The 18,757-nt window shown below is 43.1% G+C and overlaps 2 protein-coding genes across 2 annotated transcripts; both read left to right on the top strand.

Annotated features, from left to right (window-relative positions):
* The first annotated feature begins 277 nt into the window (after window positions 1–277).
* C19H11orf97 (chromosome 19 C11orf97 homolog) lies at window positions 278–5,430 on the top strand. Its single transcript, XM_049822722.1, has 4 exons — window positions 278–359; window positions 664–768; window positions 3,298–3,423; window positions 5,403–5,430. Exons 1-4 carry the CDS (start codon window positions 278–280, stop codon window positions 5,405–5,407), a joined length of 318 nt encoding a protein of 105 aa, XP_049678679.1. The 3' UTR covers window positions 5,408–5,430.
* An 8,020-nt stretch (window positions 5,431–13,450) lies between these two features.
* Window positions 13,451–15,807, top strand: FUT4 (fucosyltransferase 4). The gene has a single exon (XM_049823561.1). It carries the CDS (start codon window positions 13,466–13,468, stop codon window positions 14,588–14,590), a length of 1,125 nt encoding a protein of 374 aa, XP_049679518.1. The 5' UTR covers window positions 13,451–13,465; the 3' UTR covers window positions 14,591–15,807.
* The last annotated feature ends 2,950 nt before the right edge of the window (window positions 15,808–18,757 follow it).

Here is an 18,757-nt window from a genome sequence, read left to right as displayed (position 1 = left end):
GCTGGCAGCCGTGTCCGCGGCGAGGCGGCGGGAGGCGGGCAGCCCTGTGAGGCGCGGCTGACCCCCGGCCCGGCGGCGGGGCCCGCCTCACCGCTCCCCACCCCGCCCGTTAGCGGCCTCCGTTCCTCAGCCCGGTGCCCCCCGGCGCGTCCCCCTTTCCCTAGCGATCCCCCCGCGGCCACCTTGCTTGGTCGGCCCTCGCCTCCCCCGGCACCGCGCACCCCACCGCCGCCGGGGTCTGGGTAGCGCCCTGTCAGGCAGGGGCTCTCCTGCCGCCATGAGGAGCCCTAATTCCTTGGAGACCTCCTTCAGAGAGGACATCTCCTCGGAGACCTCCTCCGTGCGCAGCCCTGCCTTGGGTTTGTTCGCCGTGGGTCTCCCTGAGTGCCCTGGGGTGGCCTTGGCTTCTTCATGGAGACCCCCCTCACCACGCTGCAGCCCACCAGCGCTCCCCTTTTAGATTTACCCACCGTGGTCCCGTCGTGAGGAATCGCCCAATGTTGGGGAGCGAGGCCTGGCTGAACACTAGCGTGTACTTGTAGATGATTCGTCTTAAAGTGTACTGAAGAGCAGCATAAAATGACGTTACATTTGGCAAAGCATGTTAGCATTCAGGGGATTTAAAATAACTGGTTCTTTTGCTGTACTATGTTTTATTAACAGGGAAGAAATTTGTGTATGTTGAGCCACCTAGGAGAGTTAAAGAAATACTTGAAGAAGAGCTTTATTTTCGGAAAGAAGCATGCCATGTTAAACATCCAGCTGCAGGTAATCTTCCTTATCAGCAAATGCCAAGGGTTTGTCAGGGCAAATATAAATTGTTTTAAGGAACTGTGGCAAAATTGTTATTTTCAAAAAACAGCCCCGAACATTTACGTAATAGCCTGGGGAGCATTTAGAAACAGAACAACTGCATGAAGTCTTTGTTAATTTTTTTTCGTCTGAAATTAAAGGACCATAGGGAACATCAGTACGATCTATCAGTTTAATAAAACAGAAACAAATGCCAAGCAGTAGGGAGGTTTTGTTACCTTTTTCTTTGAAAGAAGTGCTGTAGTTATTAGAATACTTTGTCCCCTTCTGCTGTTCAGAACTGAAGTTGGTGTTGAAAACAAAGAGTTGAGGTAAGAATGATAAAAGTAAATAAAGGACAGGTAAACAGTGAAAGCAATTAGAAAATCAGTCTGTTTAGGCAGTTAATGGAGGACAAAGGTTATGGAGAGACTTGATTACAGTAGGCAAATGAGGAAATGGAAGTCTAAGAGGAAACAAGGTGTTCAGTCTAGCTAGATTTAAAAGTTCTGAGAACTGGAGGTAAAAATGAGATAAGATCAGAAAAGAAATAATTTGTGGTTTTTAACAAAATGAGAACTTAATGCTGGAACAATTAAACAAAGATCAATTAGATTCACCATTTTTAATACACACTTTAAATATTTTGCACTTAAACCGTTAGCCCTGGTCCAAGCTCTTTTGCTAATCTTGGTGCAGTAATGAGCCTGAAGCCATGTGACCCATATAAGACAAAACTCACATCATGCTGGTGCTCTCCTGCAGCCATAAGATCTATTAATCTAACTGTAGGAAATTAATTTTCAGAAGTTTGTAGTGTTTAGGGATAGGTCATCTTATCTGGTTGACTATGAGATTTTACTGCCTTTATCAGCCAAGCCATTGTATTTTATTAGGTACCTCTGTGTAGAGTCCACTGAGTAAAGCTGGTTATTCCACAGCTTCCCTCATTAGTTTGTACAAGTGATTGGTGTATTTTTTAAAAAAGCCTGATTAATAATTTGGATTTGCATGATTCAGCTCCTTGCTTTTCTTGGATATGTAATAGTGCCTGGTTTAGTATCCAGGATTTTCTTACAGAGAAGGTATATACACGTATATTTGGTTTTGGCTCTTTATGTACTCTCACCAATTGTTTTGCCTCCTCTTTTAAAAAGTGAATACTAAATCTGATCATGGTATTTCAGTATTTGTATCACTAGTAACCTGTAGAGAGAGAGAGAATCACCTGCTTATTTCAGCACTAACATTAGCACTAGGACCTTGAACTGTCTACTGTTACTCCTAAATCCATGATGCTTTTGTTCCACAATACACAGTTCCCATTCTGTAGCCCCACATTCTCTTCCATAGAATAAAGCTATTCCTTGGTTATATTAAGCTGCATTTTGTTGGAATAAGCCCCTACTATATTTCCTAATTATTACATTGTCCAAAAATGTAATAAGGGCATTTTTGCCTTTGTTTTGAAATTTGGAAAATTTTTTTAAAAGTCTGGTTTCTCTTATGTAGGATTGAGACCCAAATCTAAACTCACTAAAAATGAATTTAAAACAGTTGGATTCACAGAAAAAATATGCATAAGTTAGGTGATTTAATCAGTATCCTGTCAGATGTAAAGACCATTTGAACCTGCAACTCCATTACTGTGATTAGGCTCCTTAGGCAATTACAGCACACACCTGCAAATGAATGAGATAGGCTCTGTTTATAGTAAATGGAGAGAAAAAGGCACGTTGAAAATGCAATTCTTCTGTTGCATGTGTCATGCTCTAAAAGTGCCTGTTCCTTTCCCATTGACTGTAAAGGGGTTCTGGACAAGCCGCTGAACTGCAGATGCTAACATTGGTCTGCTCGTGTGTCTCAACAACTTCAGCAAGTACCTAGTTCCTTTTCCATCTGTATACATCTGGAGAATTAGAGATGCTCCCTAAGTGGTCAGGGCTCTGATAAACAACAATTGTCAGGTTGGATGGTTACTGATTTACACAGTTTATATGATTACTAAGTTTATTGTTTCACATAAAATAGATGGTTAGTAAATTGTAACCTTTCCACAAAATAAATAAGCTTTTTTCATTTGTTTTGGTGGTGTTGCGGGGGGGAGTTGGTTTGGGGTTTGGGGGGGGAGGGGGGTGTTCTGCTGTCTTTTTATGAGGGTGTTTGGTATTCCACTATGACCAATAAATCATGCTGGATGCATCAATGGTATTACTGCTGTTTCTCATATGTTATACATCAGCTGCATCCTGTTTCAGCTAGCAGCCTAGTAGTCCTAAGTTCTTCTACAGATATCAGAGAGTGTTGTGTATCTTTACCAATCTGAATTGCTCTCTGAAGGTCTCAATCTCTTTTCATTAACTATGGGGGAAGATTATAGTGTTCTGCTTAACTACTTCTAATTACTGTATAGACCAAAGGGACTGTCTTTTAAAAGTTACATTAGTTCTAGAACAAGTGGAAGTAATCAGTTATAATGGTATTATTTTGACAAATTATTAACAGTGGCTCTGGAGGGAATTTGGAGTTTGAAAAAGAATTTCTCCATTAGAAGCCTGAAACCAGTCTCACAGAACAGAAATGGTTTACTTTTACAGCCTCAACTCTACTCAAGGCATGCAGGAATGAAAAGTAAGAGTCAATAATGAGAAACTTTCACTGTAACACCTCATTTTAAAATTTCAGGGTAATATAATTTTATAATTCATAGACATCTCACAGGACTGCAGATCTGTTTTGTTCAATGTTATTTTTTCATCAGATTACCTACATGGTCTTATAGTAATCACCACTGGGCATCTTTTTGCAGAGCTAACCCACCTCTTCCTTTAGTAAGTAGCCAACAGACTTGAAATTTTTGCATAAGAAACCTGTTTAGGACAGCTATGTTGAGTCGCCTTATTTCATATTCTGAAACCTTTTGTAAACATGTGGAATAATCACTTGTTTCCTGCTGATGAGTGGTGAGTGTTGGTTTCGTGTAGATAATAAACCTTACTTGCCTTTCTTAACATCCAACCTTAAGCAATTCAAATGTTTGGAAAAGCCCTCCTTCCAACACACATTCTGAAAGAGGTTGATCCAGGTATCATTTCAGGCATTTTAGCATTTGCCTGCAATGGTCAGCTGGTGCTCTGGGGCATGTATTTCTTTCTCTACAGTCAGTGGAGTGTGGCTTTTGAGGAGCAGACCTGTTCCTTATGAGCTGGTGGATTTTAGCATAGTCTCCTCAATGTGCCCACCTTCTCTCTTTCAGTGAAATGTATTAACTTGTAGTGGAAGGTGAAAGCTTTCAACTCTAAGGAAACAGAGTTCATTAGCTTTATGAGAGTAATATTGTTGGTACCATGAGCTTGCAGAATATATGAACTCAGCATATTTTGCCATTAAATGAAGCTCCTTCCCATGTTCTTGGGGGCTAGTGGTTTAAAAATACAGCTAGCTTCATGACTAGCACCTCTTTCTTCCTATCTTGATCTTGTGAGCTCTGGAGGTAGTGGCATCTTAGTTACAACAGCAGCATGAATTAAGTTATTGCTAGTATAAGAAGCATTTAACCAGTACAGCCTTCTCCCACACTGCCTTTGCTCTAGAGAGAGTACTTGTAGGAACATTTTGTTTATAGAGCAGGCCTAATCTGTGCCAGGTGTTAACTGTGGTCACTTCTGGTACATGCTTGAACAAGGAGAATTTTAGCCACACCATAGAAAATACAACCAAATCATGCCTCAGAGTTTGGAGATGTTGGCACAATTTTAAAACTCATGTACCTGAGGCTTCTAGTGAAGGCATGCAGTTGTCAGAGATCAGGATCTCTGTTTCCCATGAACATCCGTGAAGGAAGGACACCGTTAAAATAAAGCAATTTATTCAAATTGTTTTAGGTGCTGAAATTTATGGGCTTTTTCAGTTTTCCTTTGGGAATTTAGATGTACCTTCATTCCCAGGGACTGTTGCTAGAGACAAGTGATGCTGTTCTCACTAGCTATACTGCCTGTTGTGCAGCAGAATAGGCAGGTATCATGAGAGAAAGGGTGGCAGAAAAGATACAAGACAGAAGAAAAACTGGGAGCAATCTGGCTTCAGCTCCAATACTCACCAAACCATTTCCATTCACACACCCTTTTCTGTGTAAGGATCTGGAAAAGAAGTGAGGTGGTAATATACTAATTGGGAGATGGAGTAGGTACAGGCTATGGAAATGGACAAAAAAGAAGAGGGGTTTCTAGAGAGAATATGAACCTACTGTGTTTAGTGCCAGAAGGAGAGGCACCAGCAAAAGGAAAAGGAGGAAGCACAGACAAGGGGAATGAAAGAGGAGTCATAGAACAGAAGGTCAGGAATTCCTGAAGGGAACTCGGGAAAGGAGAACATAGTTCAGCAACACAGACATAGAAACTGTAAGAAATGAAGGGAAAAGATGTATGAGAAATAAGTAGAAGAGATAAAAAGAAAAAAATATATACTCATGTTGCTGAATTTACTGAAGTTAATGCATTTATTTTTGCTTCTCCCATTTACTGCCTTTCCCTAGAAGTGACTAGTGGTTTGGGGGACTCGCTCTGTGGTGTCTCATCCATCCTTACAGCTGATCTTGTGTTTTTTTACAGATTGATGAACTTTAGTGCTACGAAGACCTGAGCCTGTTGTGATGTGTCAAATCAAACATCAGATTGACTAGCTGCCTTTAGAAATGTAGATCAGTATTTCTAAGATTTTGAAGAAAGTTCTGTTTCGATAGGGAGCCATTTCCTTGGTTGTTGTTTTATTCATATCCTCGTACTGCTTTTTTACCAGATGTAGTAGCCAAATCTGATCCACGTTTCAGCCAGTGATGAAGATGTCACAATCCAAAGACAACAAAATGTTCTTGCTGGCAAAAATGGGCTACTGTGAAACTTGACATTTTCATAGGCCTCTCTGTTCAAAGTGATTCTAAGTTCCAGCAGAAGATTGTAAAGTAATTGAAGAAATGCCTTAAAATGCCTTAGACAGAGTCCATTCATTAAACTGAGCAGTTCATAAGTCAAGAGTTTGTGATTCAATATCTAGCCTGACTTACTAAAAGTTTAACATAAATAAGCCTCTTGATATATGTAAGAGTTATCATAGTGTCAAAGAACCACAGAGGCAACATAGAACCTGAAATAACCTGTCACTAAACTCTCAGTGTTAACCATTGTTACAACAAGGTAATACCAAATGATCGTTAGTTTGTTTTGTATTATAACACCACTTAGGAAACAAATGTGGATCCTTCTAGGTACTGCATAAAACCAGAACAAAAGATAGCTTTGCAAGGTCATGGATGATTTGAAGAGGTCCAGGGACAGGAGTGAAATTTGCAGCTACAGAATAGCTTCAGTGCTCTGGTAGCAGACCAGGGCCTGGAAGCTCTCTCCAGCAAAGCATCTGAGCTGGCTGAGCCTGAACCATGCAGGAGGAAGTAAACAGTGAGAGTAGTTGGAGACTCCCTGCTGCGGGAGGTGGAAGCTCCCATTTGCTGCCCCAGCATGCTGTCTGGGGAGGTTTGTTGGGGTGCTGAGATCTGGGACCATGTGCTGAGTCTTGTCTGGGCCTCGGACTTTTACTCCCTGCTGCTCTTCCACGTGGACACCAAATATACTGCCAGGGGAGACGTGGAGCATATCAAGCATGACTACATTGCTGTGGGGCAAGTCAAAGACATAGGTGCCTGGGTGGTTTCTCCTCAATCCTACTGGTGAGGGAGTAGGGCTTGAGGAATTGATGGTCAACTATTGTTTGCACAGCTGGTGCTGAAATTGGGAAGTTGGCTTTTATGACTATGTGATGTCCCCTCTTTGAGAACTAAGAACTGCTAGGATGAGATGAGATTCACCTCAAGAGGTAGTGCCACAGCCGTGTTTGTACCATATCTAGAAGGATCCATGATTGTTTCCTAAGTGCTGTGATAACACAAGAAACACATAGTAGTGATCATTTGCCTGATGAACCTGGAGAACTGTAAGGAGTGACAGGGGAGGGAGATGACAACCCACAATCAAGTGAGGAGGTGGTGGACCAGGTTGGTAGGCAGGATATTTCCTGTCTTCATGTTTAACAATCCAACTTAATGATCAGTCTTTGCCTTATTTCTAGAGCAATTGTAGCACGTTCTTTTCCAAATTAATAATACTTAGCACTTACTCTACAGTTTTCAATGCCAGAATTCTTCCCAGACATCCCTCCAGCACATTTGTGGGACAGACAAGCATTACTCTCTTTTTAAAGGAGGGGATTGTATTGTACAGTGAAAAAAATTAACTAGGACTGATGGATAACTTAAAATCAGAATTGAAGAATTCCTTATTTCCAGTTTTATCTCAGACTGATAATTCACATCTTTCCTAGAATGTGATCCTAAGAGGTGGAGATGGGATTTGTTTCTGGGGCTCTCAGATGCTAAGGAAGTATCTAAACCACACTGAATATTGTTAAAAAGGAAGAGTCTTAGTGACAACTTTGTGAAGCTAGATTTTGTTTTCCTTTGCTTTTTTTTACAGTTATCTATGAATGAAATGGGATGTTTGTTTTATTGATTGTCTGGAACTCCTCTCTAACACTAAAACTTTGTTGTTATTTTTATATTAGTGAGAAGGGGAAAAAAATACCCTTAGCTGGCTCCAAACCAACTCTTTTCAGCATTTCTATTTGACTGCTAAACAAACAAAAAAAATTATTGGCACTGAAAATTGCACCTGAGGCACTAGAGGAGTAGCTGCTTTTGAAAACATTATTCTCACTTTTTAGATGCGAATTTGATCATGAACCACACAATAATGTTTGAAAAACACTGGGTTTTCAGATAGATGCTTTGATTAAGCTTGTTGTATTTCACTTCTGCTCCTTGCTTCATTTTCATTCTATGCCCATCCCCCTGCTTTCTCATTCTTAGTATTTTTTTTTCATGATCTTGTTTTAAAATTTTCCAAGTGAAAAGACTTTCTGGGTCTATCCTGGATTTGTGCACTAGCTCAGTTTTTGTGCAACAAAGGCAGATTTGTGAATCTCATTTGTGCCTTTGCTCCCTCTTCCTTTTTGTGCAACCTTGTACAACGGAGAAATGTCTTTTAGATCTTTTCTACTGAATATTTTATTTCAGTTATGAGGCTTGGATAATTCTTAGCTAGTCTGATATATTCATGTTCCTGACCTTTTTATGTGTCTTATCTTTCATTTTAATAAATCTAAGGAATTTGTTTAAATATAATAAAATTGCATAATATTATAGTAATGTTATTAATATTACTATCATATTTATAATATTTCATTAAGTGGGGTTTTGGGTAATTTAACTGTGCTCACATTTTATTGTAGTGATTTTTTTTACTGTCTTAACTGTTCAGCTACCCTTTTCTCTTAGCTTTTTTATATTATTTCATTTCCAAACTAAACAGTACTGTTTTAAAAGACAAATGTTATCATTGCTTCCATGTATTAATAACAGTTTTCAAACGCTGACATCTTTCAAAGGCTACGCCTACGTTATAAAGCGATGAAGCACAATAAGAGGGGGTCAGATTATTAAATCCATTGGTATTGAGAGCCCCATAACTAGATTATATGTGATTTAGGAGATTTACCTCAAACTAGAGCTAGTCTTGTCTCCTGGGCTGAAATGTCACCTTGATGCTTGAGGTTCAAAGATGCCTGAAGAAAAGCTCTGGCACAAACCCTTGCCCTCTGGCCTGGGGGATGCTCACTGGGTAAAATGAGAGCATCAGAGCTGGTTGCACATCACTGCCCCTGCCACTGTTGCTGTGTAAGATGCTGTCCAGTGCTCCAAAAAACCAAGGAAGATTGAAATCCATGATAACTGCTAACAAATACCCCCAGAGCCAAATTTGGACTTGCTGGTACACACGCACATGTCAAAGTGTCAGAGGATCGTGTGATTTTGGCTCTGGTCTACAGTGGTGAACAACAAAGATGTATGCTGCAATGGAAGGTGGAACATCATTCTGGGACAGGATCCTCCATCCACAGTGTGCACAGCACATTTGTTCGTGCCTGTGCCTTGACCTGGAAATGTCAGCTTTACATAGTTTTAATCCAACACTGCTCACAGTCACAAGCAGAAATGTAGCCAGGCAGAATATTTTAACATAGTATTTGCTACATGTGCAATAACGTGGGCTTGTCTGTCCAGAAGCTGTTCATCCAACAAGGCAGGCATCAACTTTCAACTGAATCTTCTATCTCTCATCATATTTCAGAATTTTAAACTTCCAAGCGGAAAGATCATAATCCTGAATATGAAACACTAGGTAATCGAATTACAGTCATTTAAACTTTGCGCTAAAATACAGCATGCCATTTATACAGAACAGAACAGAACTTTTATCACTCTTTTTCATACAGGATTTAGGTTTTTACTTAGCAAAAACTTGCGTTGAAACCATGGGGACTATTTATGAAGAAGAGATTTCAAAGTCATTCTTAGTGTCATTTTGGTACCAGATAGCATCCTGCTACTCTTTGAAGCAGATCACGTTTTCTTAGGATAAAAAACTCCACAGGGTTTCCCTGGTTGACAGGATGTCTGGTTTGATAGCTGTGGCTGAAAATACAACCACATCTTGCAGTACTTTTAAACTGTGTTTGCAAGTCAGTTGCAATAACTTCAAATAACAAATAACTTCAAAGACTTTTCTAGGCTTAAATACTTCTCAAGTGTGACAAAACAGAGTGAGTCAGAGTAGAAGAGGAAGCCAGCTGGGAAGCTCTAGGCGAAAACATTTACTGCTGTTAGAAACGGCAAACAATTAACCTTCGAATAAGCAAAATATTTTTTATTTTGCAACAGCTTCGTTACTAGAAGCCAGCATTTTATTTTAAATTCCTGACCATCAGCAGTAGTGGAGCTTACTGTGGCTTCCACAGAGCAGTTAAACCACAGTTCCCCAATGTGCATATACAGTACCAAGAAGTCTGTGTGGTCCTTGGTCCATGGAGCTATCTCCTGGGATGGTTTACCTCCAAAGCAGACAAAACCAGGTGTGTTCCCACTGGAAGGTCTGCAGGCATCTGGTAACACTACTCAACCTTAATCATGTTGTACTTCCTAGTGATGTCTGTGGAGTTTTTCCCAGCACAGAGTAGCTGATCACGATCGAGCCACTGACGCGCTGTGTCTTACGGCAGAAATGAGGCAAACTAGAGCTGATGTGGGTTACTGCCAGGCTGGTGTTTCTTCTCATGAAGAGAAATGAGATGTTAAAAAGGAGAGAGAAATCCCTCGCCTACACACATGTCTGAGGACACCTGACTCCTAACCCTGGTCCTGACAGTGAGGTCACTCCCTGCATCCCTCACTCTACAGCAACACACCACATCTTGCTTGTAAGTTTACTACACCAAAATTTCTAGGAGGCTGCTAGGCTCTTAGCTGAAGACACACCTATTGTTACTTTCTGAAGTGACTATGATCAACATCTAACTAAAATATATTTCTGTGCTAACTCCCACATTGTGAGGAGTTTGAAGAGCACATGGTGATAGCAAAATAAATGCATCTGTAATTTGTAAAAATTCTAAAATATGCCTTGAAAATGGGTTTCATCATGCTGTAGATACAAATTCTATAAAGACTTTTGAACTAGTGGACCCCTCACAACATGTAAATGTAAACATGTATTTAGTCTCCACAGAGGTGGGTGTAACATGGAAAGGAACTTACGGTGACAGTATTACTCATAGAAACATTTTAGGCTACTGTCCTCTCATCTGAACTTACCTAATTCTTATTTGCCATAATAGGACAAATAGGAAATGTTATAATACTGGATTTCCATGCTGTATATACTGTTGGAACTTACTGTGGATTTCAGTAATAGCTTTCTTCAATATGCAGTGTAGAGCTTTAGCTCTAGGTGAGTTGATGAATATAGGAAGTCTCATTTTGATCTCATGCTAAATAATTTGACAGATTTGTTCCCATATGACAATAGCCTTAAAATGGATGCGATTGCACTGCAGCTGAACATCATGCTGAAGTTTCACTGTGGGACTGCAAAAAATCAAAAGTAACTAGCCAACTCTTGCTGTTAATCTTCAGAAGGAAAGCATTTTTTTTTTTTTTTTTTTTTTCAAATTTTTCACTACTCGGCTTATAAAGACTTCCATGTTGAGTTGTCCTGAAACATTTCATAAACCCTGAGTTAATGCCAATATTTTTGTTGACTTTACCGTTTGCAGGATTAGGCCTGGCATCATCAATGTAATTGGCTAAGCTTTGGAATTGGAATGGCTTAGCACCAAATCTTCAAGCAATGGAAATGAGAACTTGACTAGACAAAGACTCCTCCGAAGTCATATATCAATGCTGAAACTTAAGTTCCTGAAGGAAAATAAGAACTGCCATTGCAGCTGATAATGATCAAATTTATTGAGTGAATCAGAATTCTACAGAAGTCAATTGAGCTCTCCCACTGACTTTCATGGGTCCCAAATCTCTCACATTATCTGTAGAAATGGGTAAAATTACTAACAGTAGAGCTTTTGGACCACTTTGAATCCTTAATTAAGGCAGACTAGGGATTGTGCTTGTTTGAGGTAGTGTTCATTGTACTGGGTGGGTTCTGGATTGATTCTAAGTGCAGCTCGTGCCCTCAGAGGATTTGACTCTCCCTTAGCATTGTATTTCTACATTTGTTTGCAGTTTTCTACTGCGGTAAAATAATTTTCCCAGTTTCCCATTTTGTGATTAAAATCAGTGTTATTTGTCAAGATAGGTCTGAAGTTTATTGCACTAAGAGATTTTTTTGCTACTGTTGGCTAGCACACTATTTTGCAGACAATACTAAATTAGAAAGCAGGGTTGACATCTTGGCTTGTACAACTTCAATTCAGAGAGGCCTTGAGAAACGTGGAGTGAGCCAACAGAAACCTTGGGAAGTTCAGCAAGGAGAAAGAGCAAGTTCCGCATGTGGAGCAGAAAACTCCCGTGCACTGGTACAGGCTGGGAACTGGCTGGCTGATAAACAACCATGCTGGAAAGGACCTGGGGGCTACACGAACATCAAGCTGAACGTGACTTCTCAAAAATAAAGCAAGCCACGTGCTGGGCAACATCAGAAGTACGTCCAGCAGATTGAGGAAAGTAATTATCCCCCACTGGTGAAGCAGCATCTGGAACACTGTCTCCAGTTTCCAGGCTCCTAGTTCAAGAAGGGTGTTGAGAACACGGTCCGGTGGAAGGCTACCAAGATGATGAGAGACCCTACAGCACACAAGCTAAGAGGAGAGGTTAAAGGAGGTGGTCTTGTTTAGTCATGTGAAGAAGAGGTGATGGGATGATTTAATGGGACCCAGCAACTATCTGAAGGTTATGAAAATGGCAGAGCCAGTCTCTTTGGATGTAACAAGGGACAACAGCCACAAATTCCAGGTTGTGAGGTTCAGGGTTGGACATTAGGAAAAACTTCTTCTCTGGGAGGGTGGCACAGCACAGGGACAGGCTGCCAGAGGTGTTGTAGAGTCTCTCTCCTTGAATATTTTCAACACCTGGGTGCTAGTCCTGCCAGCACCTAGGTAAGGACGGTGGCTAGTGCTGGCAGTGGTGCTCCTCTGAGTGGGAGGGTGGATTAGTGACCCCCCGAGATCCCTTCCAACCAACGCCGTACGTTGGAGCAGAGGCAGTAAGATACCGACTATAACCACAGCTGTTGGCCTATATTTTATGAGTGCTTACAACGTGGACAACGGAAGTCTGCAAGCGCTTTTGTGTGCGATTAGTAATTTATGGATGCACACGACCTGGTTACTAACCTAACGCCAACCTCACACACAACTGTTCTTTATCTTGGGGCGTAAACAGGCTTGAATCACTTTTTTTACTAACACAGAGACAAGTCACAGTGCCTTGACCTATGCGGTATGTAAAAGCTATGCTGCAATCCAAGCGGTCAGTGAGAATTTATGCCTGGTGTAGCTCCGCTGCCTTCAGGAGACCTGTATGAGAGGACCTTGGATCTGTAGCTGTTGGGTATGAAAATGCGTAGTGTTGGAGCTGGAAACTCTTCAGTTCTGTACAAACAGTCTCTGAACTGCGTGAATCAATGATCTCTTAGTTCCCTGAAGCAGATGACTTGGGGGAAAAAAGTTTCGAGCCTGCCTGAGACACTTTTCCACAGCAGCTGCGTGTAACAGAGTTGGAAAAAGTAATTTTCTGGTAACCGTAAGGTTTTGTAGCTTTTAACTAGCTGTGAGATTTAAAACCTTCCATGTACACATAGGTAGCTCTAAAGAGAGTTTTAAAAGGGCCAAACCACCCCTCTTCTTTAATGTCTCTTCTTGTGTCCCAAGTCGTTCATCCTTCCAGAGGTGCTTGAACCTGTTTGCGTCCCGCAGGACCTCAGCCACCCCCGGGGCTGCCGTCGCGGCACCTGCCGCCCGCAGGGGAGGCGAGGAGGCCCCGGAGCCCTGCCGGGGCGGGAGGGGGGGCCTGGGGGGCCGCGCTCCCCGGCGGCGGTCCAGCGGCACCGCCACCGGCACCGCCCCGCCGCCGGGGCGGGGAGTGGGGGCTGAGAGGAGGCGGCGGCGGCGGCGGCCGCCCCGGCCGCAGCCCCAGCCGCAGCATGCGCTGGGCGGCCCCGGCCCCGCGGCTGCCCCGCGGCGGCCGCCGAGGGCAGAGCGGCGGCGGGCGGCCTGGATGGAGCCGGCCCCGCGCCGCCGCCCCGCCGGGCGGCCCGGTTGCCCGCGGCGGTGGCGCCGGCGGCTGCGCGGGCGGCGGTGGGCGCTGGCGGCCGGGCTGCTGGGCGCCGCCGCCGCCCTCGCCCTCTACGCCTGCCTGCCGGAGCCGGAGAAGCCGGAGCCGGAGAAGCCGGAGAAGCCGGAGGCGGCGGCGGCGGCGCGGGCCGGGGCGGGCGGCGAGGTGAACGTGCTGCTGTGGTGGGAGCCCTTCGGGCGGCCGCGGCGCATGGCCGACTGCCGGCGGCGCTACAACATCACGGGCTGCCGCCTCAGCGCCGACCGCAGCCGCTACGGCGAGGCGCAGGCCGTCCTCTTCCACCACCGCGACCTGGTGCTGCACGGCGCCCAGGGGCTGCCCCGCGGGCCCCCGCCGCGGCCGGCGCGGCAGCTCTGGGTGTGGATGAACTTCGAGTCGCCCTCGCACTCGCCCGGCCTGCGGGGGCTGGCCGGCCTCTTCAACTGGACCATGTCCTACCGGCGGGACTCGGACGTCTTCGTGCCCTACGGGCGCCTCTACGCCCCGCCGGCGCCCCGGCCCTTCGTCCTGCCCCGCAAGACGCGGCTGGTGGCCTGGGTGGTCAGCAACTGGAACGAGGAGCACGCCCGGGTGCGCTACTACCGCCAGCTGAAGGAGCACCTGGCCGTCGACGTGTACGGGGCGCGGGGGCTGGCGCTGGCCGAGGGCGGCGTGGTGGAGACCGTCTCGGCCTACAAGTTCTACCTGGCCTTCGAGAACTCCCAGCACACCGACTACATCACGGAGAAGCTCTGGAGAAACGCCTTCGCCGCCGGCGCCGTGCCCGTCGTCCTCGGGCCCCGCAGGGCCAACTACGAGCGCTTCATCCCCCCCGACTCCTTCATCCACGTCGACGACTTCCCCAGCCCCCGGCTGCTGGCCGCCTACCTGAAGTTCCTCGATAAAAACAAACCCAGCTACAGGAGGTACTTCGCCTGGAGGAAGAAGTACGAAGTCCACGTCACCTCGTTCTGGGACGAGCATTTCTGCAAGGTTTGCGAGGCCGTCAGGGCAGCCGGCAACCAAATCAAGACGGTACGAAATCTGGCCGGCTGGTTTGAAAGCTGACGTTCCCGGCGGGCGAGGCTCGCCCGGCCAGCCCGTGCCGGCGGTGGACTGCGTCGAGGCGCAGGGAAGGATGGGTCTCGCGGAGATCGTTAGCCGAGCTAGGAGGCGGAAGGCTGTCATCAGCGAGAGAAGCGTACGGGTACAGGTGAGCAAGCTGTGAGAAGCCTCCAAGAAGGAAGACTTTTGTCAGAGTGCGGAATTACGAAAGTACAAAGAAACGCCGGGCAAGGTGATTCTTAACGAGCAAAGTTAGATTTCCAGAAGTCGTGCAGATCTGAAGCCGTTACAGTTGTGCACAGCTCGACATAAATAACCGATGCCAAGTTCTTCAGCCGTACAGCTGAAACCAATTTTGTCAGCTCTGACAGCTTCCTGGACCACGCAACTTTCTTCTGCTTACAGGGGATACATGATCAGTGCTGGCTTTCTGTACTCTGAAGGCAAAAGTGAATATTTTTAACAGTGATTATTATATGCCTGAAAGCTATTTGCAGGCAAATTCTGAGCCGCAAGCGTTGAACGTAAGAATGTAATGATAAAGTAGCACTTTTTAGCAGTGTTTGAAATTGCAGCAGCCAACTAATAATGCTTTGAGCCACATAATAATTCCATTTAGGAAAAAGTGTACGGAGGGGTCTGGATCCAAGTGGAACAAACAGCTCAGATGATGTAGAGTATTTCTTCCGCTGCCTACCGAAACCATAGGCACATTTATCCAGTATGAAAGTGGAGAAGAACTTTAAGTACAGGGAAAGACAGACTGTAGGAAAAAAGTGGGAACATTTCCACTCTCCCTTTATTCAGCAATTAGAAGGTGTTTACAGGAATCTGCATGTTTTTCTCTGCAAAATTACTGCCATATAGGAAAAAGCAGAGAAAGGCTCAGAACTACAGGGTTTTTATTGCTATATTGAATATGTATACAGAGAGGCTAACTTATTTCTCTAGTATCTTTAGGCAGTCCTGTTGTGTAGCGATTGTTTTGGTTTATGGCACGCATTTTTAAAAATTCTGCCGAGTGACAGGCTATTCAGAATGCCGCTTTGCTGTTTGTAAAATAATAATTACCAAAAAAAGACCACCCCAAAGCTCAAGTCCAGAATCACTGCCTTTTCAAAAAGAAAATTACTGTAGAGAATAAGATCTAGACTGTTGGTACAGATTTTGTGAGGAAACAATATGAAAAGGGAAAGATTTACTGGTTTTTTCCAGCTTGTTTTTTTAATCAATAAATAGGTTCCTAAGGTAAAACCTCCTTCTCTCGGTGCCTGCCAGGAACATTTACGTTAGTTACTCCCTTTCAGACTCTGCCGTTTTGCTGGAGTCTTCCTTGTAGTCAGTGTATGGTTACTTTTTGGTTACGTGTAATCTTGCTTGGTGAAATCCAGAAAAAAACTTCAATTGCAATTACACATCCTCAGGAAGCTGAGCCCTTCCTGCCCTTCGCAACTATAAGGTTTGGTGGCAAAAAATGGTAATTCAGGAAAGCCCTGCACAAATGATTAAGACATTCGTCCAGCTCCTGTTTAAGGAGCTGGATAATGCATGGAGTTATCCAGAATAAGAATCATGGAATAAGATCATGGGCACAGAACAGGTGGAGAAAGAATAAAGTCAGTTGCAAGTAAAAGATGGGCACAGAAACAGGTGAGTTTACTGGCATTTGTGAGTCATGTTTAGGTTAGAAAAGGATTAGGTTTGACTTAAGCAGTAAGGGATGTCGGGTAGGTGCTTTTAAGATTTATGAGCTGGCAGCCTACTCTGATTTATTTTAAATTAGATGTTCCCCGTGATTAGGTAAGCATGGAACCAAGAATTATTGAAAAAAATCCAGTAATAATGAAGTTCATGAATAATTTGCACAGGTTTACTAGATTGGATGTTGCTGGCTCCTACCTTTATTCCCTTCTGCTTTTGTGCAAGGAAGGATGGCTGAAAGTACTTCATGAACCTTTCTGTTGTTAATGCCAGAGTTGCTGTGGAAATTTTATTGGGAAAGGAGAGAAGACAGTCAACAAAATGTGGAGTGTAGTAGGGATGGTCCCTAACTCTGGATTTTCACTTTAACAGAGGTCTTAAGTGATTGTTTAAATCAAAAGCATGTTCTTCATGGCATGCTCATTCTTTTCTCTACCAGTGGTTATCTCTCCCATAAAATTGGTTTTGATAATTTAAAAAATCTAGTTTAAGTATAGCATTAACAATAATAGCTAGGTGTCAGGATGATAGAATCTGTCTCCCTTTGAATTATTCTTTTTTTCTGTTCAGTTTTTATCACAGCTCATGTAAATGTATACAAAAACTCAAAAGTGGTGAACTAATATTTAAGATTGCACTACTCTTTATCAGTCTACTGAAACTGGTGCATTTTTTTCAGTCCTCCTAAACTTTTTAGCATTTTCAGAAAGTTTCCAGGCACACAGTTCTGTGCAATCGTTAGTAATGCCACAGGGAGAAGACCAGGCTACAGGAGCATGGGAATTTCCAAAGATTGCAACCAATACTTTTTTCAGCCTCCCTAAGAAAAGCAGTTGAAATCTTCAAGGAACTAGGGTTTTGTAAAATTCAGAAAAGAGCTATGCAGTAATTAAAGCATCATGTTTGAATAAGGTGATCACAGTTGTGCCGTATTTTTAAGTTACGCATTGAGTATTTTCAAGAATTGTATAATGAAAACTGCAGTTCTGTAATAATTATTACAGAGCACTTGCGTTGGGAGGAAAGAAGCCTTTTCTAGCTTTGTCGTTCTTGTGTGAGCGTTGCACTTTTTCCCTTTAGATTTGGGAGGAAATTCAGCCCTGGTCTACAGCTGCTGAAGCCAGTAATACAACAGCTCTATAAATCTACTTTGGTTTTTGGCTCATCCACTCCACTGACTAACAGTTAGTGTACCGTGATAAGCTAAGCACTGGCTTTTGTAATTCACTCTGTAGAACTCAAGTTCAATGATGAATAAAAAATTTGCCTGAGCAAATTGGATTATAGATCAGGTACCAGACTCCACAAGATATTGCAGGTGATGTGTGTAATCCATCTGTAAAAATTAAGCAAAGTTATTTTCTATTTTAAGTAGAAAAGTCTTTTTGAATACATTTTGAAAAAGTGTTTTATTCCATGCCTTAAAATATTGGGGTGGAGGGAGAGAAAGGAAGATAATTATTTTCTGTTTTTTATAAGGAGAATTAATATTATTTTTTGGTTATGGTATAAATGGAATATAGAATTATGTGATCCTTTAAGTTATATATTGTATCTCAGGGAATTTTATACTGTAAAGTCTCTTAATCTTCATAGAATGAAGTAACTTTGTATTAATTATTTAGATTGAACACTCAATAAAATTAAAGAAAGGAAGTAGCACAAAATGACCCTATTTTTTAATTTCATCTTCTGTGTTACGAAAGCTGTAGAAAACTGCTTTTTAAAGAGAATGAATTTCTTTTCATGTTTGTTTAATCAATAGAAGTGGCTGATTGTTCTCAAAGTAGTCAGACCATCTGAGGTTAGGAATGCAACCTGGTTGTGCCAGGAGAAAAATATTTTCATAGGAGAGGCTGTGCTGAGTTATTTTCCGCCTGAAAAGGAGCATTTATTGAAGTTGGATGTCTGCTGGAAAAAATGTCATTTCAAACAAAACCAAAAAACAAACTTTCTCTTCACCTACAGAGAATTTGAATGTGGTTGGATTCCCCCCCCCCCCTTTAAATTTCAAAATGAAATTGAGATCCTGCTGAATATCAAAATAAACATGTAGTGCTACAGCTGCCTTTTTAGCTGCAGTTTTTTTCATGCCCGTTCATTGTTGTCTTCAGCTGAGCAGCAAAAGACAAAAGGCCCAAAGCTCTCTTCCCTGAGCTTTTGTTAACACCGACTGCAGCACAGGTGATTGCTTACCTCTCTCTTTACTCATCTTCTGTAGTGCTTGGTGCATAGTATTGAGAAATTTCAGCATTTCTGAAACTTCCTGCCCAGCCAGGATGGGGTAAGTGCTACAGACCTCACTTTCCCCCCCGCCCCCTCAGGCGACTGATGTTGTATCACCATCACACTTAACTTTTATAAATAGAGCTTAAACTGACTGCTTGTTTACTCATGCTTGAGAGGGGAAATGTTTTTTTGCTGGTTTTCCAGATGCGATTGAACTCTGGGTTGGGGAAACTGATGGAA

The sequence above is a fragment of the Accipiter gentilis genome, chromosome 19 (assembly GCF_929443795.1).
Source record: "Accipiter gentilis chromosome 19, bAccGen1.1, whole genome shotgun sequence".
NCBI lineage: Eukaryota > Metazoa > Chordata > Aves > Accipitriformes > Accipitridae > Astur > Astur gentilis.
The sequence above is the reverse complement of the archived record's forward strand: the minus strand, read 5'-3'. Positions and strand labels throughout refer to the sequence as shown.